Genomic DNA, 12,508 nt, shown 5'->3' on the forward strand with positions numbered 1-12,508 from the left:
TTAGATTTCTGAATACAGTATCACAAGATAATACCACGCAGGGTATACACATTACAATACAATCTAGACACCAAAGGCAACTGTCAGACTCCATGGGATTGTTTGCTTTCCCTCTGATGAAATGCACCAATACAAGGCATGCAACTAGTATTCACATCAGTCCAAGCAATCTCCAGCAAGAGATTTATATAATGAAGGAGCTCCAAACAAGCACTGTATTTTAATAAGAATTTCTAACTGCAGACAGAGAGTGAACAATTTATGCTCCCAGTCAAGACAGATGGCTGTATTTTTTTACATCAGAATTACTCCACAAGTGAGAAATTCTGGCAAATGAAGTATTTTCTTCTGAACAAGACTAAGAAATGCACTGAAGAGGAAAGGCACCAAAAAAGGCCTCTGGTTAACTGAACTCCATATGGTTCTAACAGACTCAACCTGTCTGGAAGGCTCTGAGAGACTAGAAACTAGCACTCGCAGATGAAAGCTACTTTTTTTTTGTTCCCTCCAAAAGCAGAAATGTCCTCTAGGTAGCTCTGCCTTTTTCCCTATGAAATTTGGTTATTTGCACTGTATGAAAAAAATATGCCAAATATTCAACAACATACCCTCTGATAAACAGCCTTGCAGAGGTGATTGTCAGGCTGCGGGACTGCACTATGGGCGCTAATTCAACTGCAGCGGCGTGGTTTTTAAATCCCCACAGGACACGTTGGTGCTCTGTTTGCCTGCAGTATCTGGAGAAATTAAAGACGGACGGACACAAGAAAATTAGAGAGATTACTTGTGATTTTGCATATTTAAAGGAGGACTACCTTCAGAAGGATAAAGCTGCCTTTTTAGTTTTGGCCAAATCAAGCAATACTGCCTCCTCTCCTCTCTGATCTTAGAATCCTCTCCTGATGCAGAAGTACTATGTAAGGACTGCACAGCATCCTAGGTGGCTGTTACTCATGGAACACTCTTAAACAGGAGTCACTTCAGGCTGTTAAGTTCAGTAATTCAGAGGAAAATGTATTTAAAGCACTCAGTTTGCATCAGCAGCTATATTTTATGCTTTGTTTCCATCCCACACTTCCTGTTCTAGGAAGAGTCCCACACACAGTGTGATGCAGGACACGTTCTCTATGCTATAGCAGACATTCCAAGCTATCTTAAACACCAACCTAGAGAGGAGCAGGCAGTATTCTGCCATCAGGTAAAAAGATAACTTATGAAGGATAGTCCTCCTTTAACACTGCAGATGCAGGGAGTCAAATGGGAAGCTGGTATCAGAAGCCTGAGTATGAAGGGGCAAGCCCAGCAGAACCACAGCAGCACAGAAACCAGCAGCAGATTCTGACCATGTGATACTTGGGCCATGTCTTAAGTAAGGAAGCTGTTTCTCCACTCCACTCTTGACATGCCATCGTTCTAGATGAACAGTACCCTGAACTGAGCCTTCACCTCCTGTAATTTGCACTTTATGGTTGGTTCTAAGGATACTTGCTATTTCCAAATGAGTACAGTTTTTGATGTGTTTCCCAATTAAACAGATCTCAAGGAAACAGCCACTGAACTGTCCAGGACACACGAGAGATTTGGCTGCCCAAGATCAACAATTGTTTGTGGTCCTTTGGTCACAGTACTCTGTCTCCAAGATGAGATATGATGCAAGCAGGTTCCTGAGTCACATCTTTATCTTGTAGCATGAAGAAGTATATAATGTTGATTGCATCCCTTTCGCCCCTCTTGCAATTTCAACCTTTTCAGGTGTGTTAGTGGGGCAGATTGAACCATTCAGGCACTGCCTTTTTGGGATTTCTGGAACACCAGTTAAGTAGCATTTTCCTGCCAAGAGCACTTGGAATGTGGCTGTCTTCACCTGTGTACAGATGTTGAGCTACTGGAAACAATCAGCTTTTCTCTGCTTCAAGAACCTTTATTATTCATGCCAAAGAGAATAACCTTCTTTCAGGGTAACCACACCTGAAGTTACTTCAGATTGTTTTCCAGGGAATAGATGATTTCTTGATGCTTTACAGTGCAGTTTTCCACAGCAGACAATCACAGCTGATAGGGTTGTTTTTTTGTTTTTTTTTTAATTAACTTTTTTCACCTGGTTCTCCAGGAGTCAAATGTTTTATTCAGACAGTTGGTTCCAAGTGTGATTTTCGTTTAACATTCGCTGAATGAATTTTCAACAACATTAAACAAGTTACCCTTCATTAAAAAAAAGCCACCACTGCCAACAACTGACATACAGGATAAAGCTATCTGGAACCAGGGCTTCACTCCAGCACAAAACATTGCACCCAGGAACCCAAAGACTGTTAGGAAGTAGGATCATTGCTTAGAATATAAGCATAAGAGGGAAGCAGAGAAGAGTGCATCATACAATCCATGTGCTCCTCTGCACAGCCCATTCCCTGCAAGGAAATTTCTGTCACACAGAGCACAGTGACTCAGCATCTACCTTCCAGGCACAAGTAAATGGCACCTGGTATCTCATACACAGGAACAACCTGGGCTGCCAAAAGAGCAAGGGTAGTACTTTGAGGGATTACTGTGTAGGCACCTTAACTACTTAGTACAGACAAGTCTTGTGGTTTTATCTATTTCTGGAATGGCAGGAAAACAAATTGTATGACTGCAGAGCCTTTGGAGCTAACTTATCCAGTGGCTGACTGGAAGACTTAGTGGATCACACCTTTGTTTCTTATGAAGTAAAAATAATTTTCTTCACCTTCCTCTCAACAGTGATCTAACTGTAAAATATAAAGATGCAGGATATATTTCCACTCCTCAGAATGGGACTACCTTGCAAGGTCTAGGGAGCTGGGTTGTTATACATACACTTTCCTGCCACAATTCCAGACTATTTCTGTCCCTATTTGCCCAATAGACTTCCACCAATACTTAAAAAAACGTGTTGTTCTACTGTTCTCCTACCTAACCTGTTTTTCATGACTCCATGAGAATTCTGAAACAGAACTGACATTTTCGTTATGAATGCATGGAAAAGTAAATCAGTGTATTTTCCAAATAAGATTACTGACAAGAACAGTTAGTTAATAATTAGCAAGCTACAACCACGCTAGATGCCATGGGCATGGCATGCATTTTGAGGAGCACCTGATCTCTTTGGAGGAATTCACCTACTTTCCCTTCACTATCTCCTCCATTCCAGTCCCAAGACTCTCATTCAAGACAAGTTCCTTTTCATTCATGCCACTTTTGGGGATGAATTGAATGAAACAGGTAGTCCCCATTAGCACAAGCGCAGGTTTTGCAGTATGATCCTATCGCTTCAAAATAATGCAGTTAGACAAGGGCTCTGCTTTGCCTCCAGTGGAGGTGAGTCTTCAGGACTCAGTTTTTCCCCTCTGAAATCCTCCCACCTTGCTCCCTGTACTTTCCCTACCCTTTCAGGGGATGAGCATTCCTCTCCATCCCTCTGTGCCCTGGATGGCTGTCACTAAAATATGCTGCTCCAGTGATGGCAATAAAAAAGATCCCTAAGTTTGCCATCACTGCTTTGACCCACCATCCCTGGCTGCTGCAGGGCTTTCCAAAATGCTAGAAGTTATATGACACCAGGACTTACTTGCCACATGACATTTCACTTTGCACAAAGTGAAATCACAGTCCATACATTTAAAAGCAATCACACCTGTTTTTTGTGGAGCATTAAAACTGTTTTTTAGATTTGAAAGCTAAAGCAAAACTCCATTTAACAGTAAGTTACATACTCTTGCAATGAAACAGAGGTGAGGCAACCTTTCCTATAAACACACAGTTGCACATATTATTCCTTTCCATTATCAACCACTGCATTTCTGTAAGCCCATACACAGAACACAGACTTCTGCAAGGCATCTTGACATAACTGCTCTGTTGTAAGGACAAGGAGGTTTCTTTCAACTTACATCTTTCTGGTTGGAGTGGAAAAACCTGAGTGCAAAATTGCAGGATTGGGATGCAGCAGCATAATGGCCAAGTGACTCTGCATATCGTGTCAGAAGATAGCTGCAACACAACACAGCCCAAGTCAAACATCAGCACACAACCCTGAGGAATCCTGAGCTTCAAACACAGCTCTGCACAGAGAGCTGCAGCACAGCTCAGGCTGAATGAAATGTCTGAAGATTTAACTGAGGACAATCACAATATTCATATTAAAATTTAAGTTTTTAACAGTAAGGAATTCTTAATATTTAAAGGACTTTATGTGGGGCTTGGAGTTCCTCCATCCACCTTGCTAAGCATGCAAGAGCTTTACCTAATTATATACCCACAAACCAAGGCAAGGCCTTTGGTATGTCTGTGTACCCAGGACTCCTGAGCTCTGCTGAGTAATGACCCAAGCCAGAACAGCAACCTATAACTGCAACCAAGATAAACAGTTCACAAATTTACTTCAGAATCCTTATAGTTAATACTCTGAAAACCCCAAACTGATAAAAATAACACATGAAAGATATTCCACTAGAAGTATCTTGTATAATTCCAAAACACGTTTACACAACACTATAAAAATTAGATAATCTGCTAACTTCCAGCAGCAAAAGAAGCTGAAGATCTCAGGACTAGTTACTGGGGGGTGACCAGCAGCAATTATTCTCAGTATATACTACCCACCCGATGGTGTCGTGCTGTATGTGTTTCGCATCAAGGCTGGAATACAGCTCTGCAACAGGTTCAAATGCACCAAGCCTGCAGTAGATTCGAATGAGCAGCAATTTAAACTGAGCATTAGAAGGGCTATGAGACAACCCCTCTTCTAAGAGAGTTAGGCACTGCCACACAGCCATCTCTTCACCTGGTGACAAAGACAAAACAGACAGGCCTGATCAGAGAGAGGCACTGAACCCTGACAGCACAGTTCCCCTTGGCACTGAAGCTTCAGTCCTCAGGTTACACACCTCTCAGAAACAGCCCCATGTTTAAACATGCAGGTGGCATCATCAGCCACTGCCCCCAGCACTGTAGCTCAGAGGGAAAGGTGGAGGAGTAATTCTTCACAGGGAATATCTAGCTCACATTTGTGCAGAGCACAGCACTTGCACGCGGGCCCATTGCAAAAGAAGTGATCTTCCCTGCTGAGTCCTGGACTGCTCAGGGAATTCAGAAGCCCAGGCTCCACCCATGACCTGCCAGAAACCTGACAATGGATTTACTCAGGTTAAAGACTAAATCTTTCTCAGAAAAGACAAAAGTGTAACTGGCAACTATACTAAAGATCAGGAATACAAACAGGGCCTGTGGATGGCCACCATTGGAGACTGACTCTGTGGGATAAGGAGACTAACAGGCAGAGCAGATGTGGAGCAACACTCTGGAAGGCAAAGTATGTTAGGGAAAGGAATACTTTCAAAATGCCTCTGGTATCAGAAGGGAATTGTCAGCAGAACTCATGCAAAGGGAGAGAAAACATTGGCTACATGGGGAACTCAGAACAAGCTTCTAAAGAATACCTAGCACTGGGCTGCAAGAGTCATCAGCAAAGCTCTGCCAGGACTTGCAGGAATGAACCAGAAAAAATAAATGCCTTCAAAGGTCAGTGAGGTTTGTATCAAACACCAACTGAATAGAAGGACTTGTGAAATGCCTCATAATGGGAAGGAAACTAGAAGCTACGAGCCTAACAAGCCATGCCAGGTACATGCTGACCACAGGGACACTGCCTCTGCATCACAACCATCCAGGGTGGCATTAGGCAAGACACAATTTTAGGAACATACCTTCTAGCCACAGATCGAGCAGCAGGTGAACTGCAAGCAGGCAGTAATAATCTGAGAACTGCAATTCAGTTTTCAAACAAGATTTTCCTACAATGAAAAAAAAAAAAGTTAGCCTTGAGTTATCCAGTGCTGTCAGCTGCTTCTCACGTTGTCAGTGCTATTGAATGACAGAGCTACCTGGTAGATCTTAACTACAGCTTACTTTATAAAACCCAGAGTTGTCTTAAAAAGTGAAATAACCATATACATGCTGCATTAGTTCATCACACAAGTGGGACTTTGGGCTACTTTGTATGTTGACATCTGCTGGAAGAAGAAAAGACTCCTAGGACTGCAAGATTTACAAATTAATATTATTGCTCATGTCTTTGTCCTGTGTAAACCAGTGACAAAGTCTGGCTTTGCTTAAAGGCACAGGCAATTCTGCAAAGATACAAATGTACCATCTAGACTACCCAGAAACGCCTCATTTATCTTTAAGATATACAACTGAAAAGACACAAAATTAAAGGGAAACTGAAAATTCAGGTATCCTCAAGGATATAATCATAAAGAAGCAAGCAAAAGCATCATCTAGCAGCAGGCTGGGTGCTGTGCTCCCATTTACCATGGGAGTTTGTGCTTTTCCATCCCCCTGAAAAAGCTCTGAATGTTTGCTCATAAAAAGCTGCGGGTGAAGAGCAACACTAGTTTCAAGATTTTTCTCACCAAACTCCAATCCATGGCGGTATCTTAGCATCAGCTCCCGGACCACAGTCAGCTTTTGCTTCTTGTCCATAGCGTGGTAGATCCCGAGCAGCCTGGAGAGCTGCACCACACACAAGTGCTGCTGCAGGGCTTTGATATCAGCCGGCAGCGCGATGGAGCTCTCCCCAGCTGCCGACAGGGGGATTATCCCCAGCAACTGACTGATGAACTGAAAGAGCAACACGGTTGTTAAATCCGCAGGGCATCCGGGACTGCAAAACCAGAAGGCATCATTTCCTTCCTCAAATCAAGCAAATCCCCCCCCCCAAAAAACCAAACCAACAAAACCCCCAAAAAACCCCAAGGTGGAAATGTCAGTATCAACCCTGACATCACACTGAAATCAGCAGTGAAAGAGCTGGCTTCAATTTTTTATTTTTTAAAGGTGCTGAGCAAATGGTTCTGGTTGCACTCAACACCTTTTAGCAAGTTTCATCAAACAGATGGAGAAAAAAACCCAACAACATAGGCAAGTTTCCAGTAGATGGACACACAAGGGAGTTCAAGCACCTGTTAACACTCAGAGTAATAACATATGCAATTAAAATAATTAGTTACTGAAAGGCTTCACAGCACACTTCCAGGAAACACTGTTTTTTTACTAGCTTTTACATTTTCTCTTAAATCTGGAAGTAATGCACTGTACTCAGTGAGGTCACCATCTTTGATTAATGACTTATTTTTTGAATTAAGCTTAAGAAAAGCAGCCTCACATTGTTTACACATTAAATAGGAGACAGCAGACTTCTCACAACAGGCAGTCAGGGCTGGACAGTGGGTTTTTGTTGCCTTAAAACCCAAAAGTATTTATAACTTAAAGTCGAGTTAGAGCAAATGAATTCAACATCTCTACATTCGGTCCTGAAGCACAAGAACTGCACCAAATGCATGCCCGAGGTAAAAAGCAGACAGCTAGACAGGAGGAACCCACAGCACCACGCTTATGCATTCCAGTTTTCCTGAAGATTTTGATGAAGACTGTGTTGACTAATCTTTTCAGTTTGAGATTTTGCCAAGCTGGGCAAAGTCAACCCAATCACCAGGCTGCATACTTCAGTTTATGCCTCAAGTTAAGATGTTTCGATGATTATGTCTGAAACACATGGTGTGCATGATTGCTACATTCTCAGCTACTGAAGTGTAACACTAGCCTCAACTCCTTAAAAACAAAAAAAAAAAAGAGGATGCCCCCAGCTGTGTATAACCTCAGTGTGACCCTGCTGCTGTACCCAGGACACAGCAACCCCCAGCATCTTTTGCAGTAAAACAAGAATACAGCTAAAATAATCTATGATATCAGATAATCTAAAAATATTTTTTTAAAGTAACTTAAACTTTCAGGTTTCAAAAATGCATCAGCACTTTAGCACCACTAACCCTCCTCAGCTACACATCTCCTTAGCTAAGCTGCTGCAAAAGAGTGCTTCAGAGACACAAGAACCAGAAGAGACTCATACACTGGAAACACACCTTCCCATATGTCAGTATGACACAGTGATATATGCACTAAGTCACCAGCAGTTTTAAGGTCAACCAGAACATTTTAGAGAATTTATTCCAAGTCATAGTTTTACAAGCACTGCGACAAAACTGTAGTCTAAAGTACTATTTTTTACATACCATTCCCTCCTGCTCTAGGGTTTAGAAGTTTTTTCCTGGCAAGTTAGGATAAAACCTGCTCAGGATTTCAGGGTTACCTTGCAATGATATTACCATTTTCAGAATAGAGTTAAATATTCTACTGACCCCATCTCTTGCCAGTAGAGTAAAACCACACTTTTTAACATAAGCCATTAGCAGCAACCCATATGTGCCACCACCCTCCACAGTGAGGCTGTGGGAAGAGCTTGCGTTAGAGGTCTAAAAATAATTTAATAAACTAAGGAAAGATCACCACTACCTACACTTTGTTTACAACCACTTCATCACCAGCCTCTGGCTGATCCAGGATTCTTTGTCTGGCCCTTCCCAGCTCTGATAATTTTACACAATGGCTTAGGAAAACAACAGGGTGAGCAAAAGGATTCCCAGCTGCTGAAGTCACTCAATAAGCTGCTCATGACTCTGCACAAATTGTCTTTTCAGTTAGAGTGCTTGTTTCAGGAAGAGATTCTGGAAAAGTTGTCACAGATGAGGGAGCAGATTTTCCCGATTAAACATAAATTTAATTGGAAAAACAACTGATGGTTCCGAAGGGAAAAAGGAGGATGTCTTTGGAGAACAGAAGTTACAGTGCATAGCAATGAAAACTGCAACTGAATGAACAGGGTGGTCTCTCTACTGTTTTCACATTACTCCATTTTGTAAGCTGTGATCTACTAACAAAAGTGATGAGAGATTATTAATTTAAAAATGAGCTAACTGGGTAGCTTATCAGTTGAACTACAATTCCTAGGGAGCTTTTCATTACAAGATGTGAGCTGGTATCTTGTCATTTTCATCAGCATTACGGGGTTGTAATTTTCCATAAAATAATTTAACTAAGACTGTCTCAAAACACCCTGACATCTTGAAGTTATAATTAATAAAGCCAAACGAACACTCCATCTGGGGCTGAGAATCTGAAGAAGCAAACTTAAGTTTTTAGCCTTCAGAATAAAAACAACCTCTGAATGAAATTGCTCAGTGTATTCAGATGTTAATTATATTTTCTACACTGCAAAATTTTCTGAATTTCAAACAGAAGGTAAAAATTTGATGTTTCCCATCTTTAAGTATTTTAAGATAAAGGGATCAGAGTGCAAACAAGTGCTGCAGTTCCTGCCACCACTTCTTTATCTTCCCTTACCTTTGTGTACTGGCTGGATGGGAGGAGATCCACAAATACTCTGAGATCAGTAAAACAGCAGGGCTTGTCCCCAAATTTTTTGAAGTATTGGAACATTAGTTCTTCTGGATCACCTAGAAAAAAAGACCAGTTCATCTTTTTAATACACTCCAGTAAAAGCTGAACCTGTAAAATCACTGTGAGAAATCTTTGTTAATGCTTTTTCTTTCTCTTTGAGATCACACAGAGTTAGAAAACAGCTGAACTACTGCAGATTTTAACAGAGCCTCAATGTCTCTGGCAACCAAGGATACATAAAAAAGCCTCCATTCAAGCTACTTTGGCAGATAAGAGCTCTGCATAACAGACACGCATACATAGCCTCTGCTTATCTAACAGTACCTTATTTTGGGATGGAAACAAAAAAGGAACTAGTAAGTAGCACAAATGGTGCTCTGATCACATTCTCTCCTAAACTGATTCCCTAAACACAATTTTTAAATGCAAGTTTTTAAAAAAGCAACACCTGGTACTACTTCCAAAAAACCTAAACAAGAAAACATCCAGAGATTACAGCATCCCCACAGGACTCTATTCAAAAGCAGTGCATCAGGAACACAGTTCATTACAGTGTCAGTGACTGTGCTCCTAGATCCCACAGCTCCTTCTGGAAGTCTCCAGGCTTGCTTTTACAAGCCCTGGAGCAAGCTGGAACTACCTGCCTTTCTTGAAGGCTCATCTTCTAATGCTTTACATACAGACAACAGCACATACGTTTTCATAACAGACAGTGATGCAGTAAAGGGTTTGTTCCAAGTTTGTGCTCTCTCCAGAAGATTAATCCATCATCCAGTTAGGGGCTCTTACCTAGTTTATATTCATCATTGCAACCTCTGTGCCGCAAACGTCTGATCAGCTCCAGTTTAGCTAAATATGGTCCCCGGAGTGGCCGTGAGCTCTTAGATTCTTCTGTTATCCTCTCTTCTATAAATTTCACAGCTTGCTCTATGGAATAATGTACCTCTCCTTCCAAAGAGCTGTGCAATTAAAGAAGCAAAAGGTTCTTAGACATTTCCCATTGCTAGGGTGTTGGTAACGTGCTCAGCATACTCACAGGATACTCAGTCTGGCATGATGGATTCTCTAACTAAAACACCATGAAAAATACAAACTAGAACTGTTCTGTAGTGTACAAACCACTATTTCTACAGCTGTTTCTAATAAACTACTGCCAACCTCCAAAATAAAGCAGGGACAACACATCATTTGGGGTCTGTTGTCAAGAAGATACCCAAAGACACAGAAGTGCCCCACTGAAGATATAAATGCAAACAATTTGCTGTATCACAAATGAAAAACAAACCAACAGCAAAACTGTGAACTTACTGCTCTTCTTCTGCTGGAGGTGTCCAGGATTCATCAATGAGTTGAAACACTGAATCAAAATAAGTTATATAAAACTGCCAATCATCTGAGCTGAAACAAAAATTGGGCATAGAACAAAGTTTAGGGAACTGCCAAAACAAGAACTCACTTCTAAAACTGCTGAATTTAAGGAATAGCATGTATTCGTATTAACTGCAATAAAAACAGTTTCTCCTTGAACTTCCCTAAATGTATTAAAGGAAACAATTTCAATACAGAATTGACAAGCTACAAATTCTCCTCTTAACATGTGCGCTCCAACCAGAGCTCACCAATATCCCCATAAAATGCTAAAGCAGAAGCTTCTACTGCGCAGGTTCAGATGAATTTAAGAGTATAGAACAGGAGATGCCAAATACAAAGAGGTAAAGCTGAAAACTGTATTAATTCTACATGTTGTCAATATTCTGTTCAAGTGTCCTGTAAAGCAGATGCTTATTTTCTCTAGTTTTTCCCACTGCAAATATACTTAACAAAAATTAAGTATCAGGAACAACTTATTTAGAGAAGAAACATTTTGCTGTCCCTGTGGACAGTGGATGCAGACAGAACCTTCTAATCTTCAAGCCTCTGTATTTAACTTAAGATTAGCTAAATACAAAAAGAATACAGCAAATCTCTCTGGACAGTTCCAAGAGGCAGATTTGATCACACTAATACACTCTCCTGATGCATCTGTTCAAAGCATTATGTTCATTTCCCAGGATGAAGTCTGGCCAAGTGAAAGAAATGAAGTTCCAGAAAATTAAATGTAAATGCAGTTCTCCCACTCCCACCATGAAAGTTAAGAGCCAGACACTGAGCACAGCCTTTAGAAAAAAGGAAGCAAACAAATTTGTATTACATTAGTGTGTCACTAAAGTCCAACTTCACCAAGAAGCAACTGCACTTCTGACACTGATGCTCCCTGTGACCTTCACCATGTCCCTTTAGCATTCCATTCTGCTGCTTTTGTCCTCAGGCTTTGGAGTCTGAAAGTTTGGAAATGCTTTGAGATCCCTTGATGTTCTATTTTAAGCACCATTTACAAAAGCCACTCAACAAGGCAATTTACAACCAGCCCAGAATTTTCCTTCAGTCCTTCAGCAGGACTGCAGAAATACCATCTCACTTTTTCAGCAGCAGTCTTCTCGACAGCGCGTTGCACTCTGGCCACCTACACAGCTTCTTGTACATCGCCATACACTTGTTCTCACGGCTTTGGAGCTCACTCGTCAGCTTCTCTAAATTAAAAACAGAAGGGCAAGTTGATTTAATTAATGCATTTCCTTCTCTGCTTTCTGCACAAAGCTTCTTATTATAGCCAAGGATGCAAAACAGTAAGTGTGAGAGAACAGAAGAGAGGCACTTGAAGGATAGAAAGGACAGACTTGCTACAGAAACCTTCATATCCCAATTCCTGAATACTTCAAGTGCATTTTTATCTCCAGAAAGAGTCCACAAAAATGTACAATATTAGAAAAGACTTTTTGTTTTAAGATGGCACTTACAACAAACTAACCTGCTATCATTTTCTCCTGCTAGGAATACTGCTGTGAAGTTCACTACAGAATAATACTTTATAGTATAAGCAGGTGAGCAAAACCAGTTTGCACCACAACATCTCCAGAGTTTGCATCAATATTTGAAACTGATTCTAAGAGTCAGGCTTCTTACATCCCTTTTTTTCTGGTAACTAGTGGACAAACCTGAAGCAAAGGAGAACTGCTTGTCCTCTACACAACTGTGATTATTAATTGACAGAATAAGTTACCCCCTAGTTTTCCTCTCACGACATCCAAGGCTTCCTTATACTTCTCCAAACGTTCCAGAATCATGTAGTACAGTTCAACCTTAAAAGAAAGAT

The 12,508-nt window shown here is 41.0% G+C and overlaps 1 protein-coding gene across 2 annotated transcripts in view; it reads right to left on the reverse strand.

Moving 5' to 3' along the window:
- The window catches only part of NAA25 (N-alpha-acetyltransferase 25, NatB auxiliary subunit), a 30,949-nt gene that overhangs the window by 9,090 nt on the left and 9,351 nt on the right, over positions 1-12,508 (reverse strand). For both annotated transcript variants that reach the window (XM_051633820.1, XM_051633821.1), the window contains 9 exons: positions 12,416-12,494; positions 11,774-11,885; positions 10,624-10,713; positions 10,105-10,274; positions 9,259-9,371; positions 6,432-6,639; positions 5,724-5,810; positions 4,621-4,801; positions 3,909-4,008 (listed from right to left, as the gene is read on the reverse strand). In XM_051633820.1, coding sequence (XP_051489780.1) covers positions 3,909-4,008; positions 4,621-4,801; positions 5,724-5,810; positions 6,432-6,639; positions 9,259-9,371; positions 10,105-10,274; positions 10,624-10,713; positions 11,774-11,885; positions 12,416-12,494 — 1,140 coding nt within the window. The remainder of the gene's footprint in view (positions 1-3,908; positions 4,009-4,620; positions 4,802-5,723; positions 5,811-6,431; positions 6,640-9,258; positions 9,372-10,104; positions 10,275-10,623; positions 10,714-11,773; positions 11,886-12,415; positions 12,495-12,508) is intronic.

This window comes from Apus apus, chromosome 16 (genome assembly GCF_020740795.1).
Source record: "Apus apus isolate bApuApu2 chromosome 16, bApuApu2.pri.cur, whole genome shotgun sequence".
Classification (NCBI taxonomy): domain Eukaryota; kingdom Metazoa; phylum Chordata; class Aves; order Apodiformes; family Apodidae; genus Apus; species Apus apus.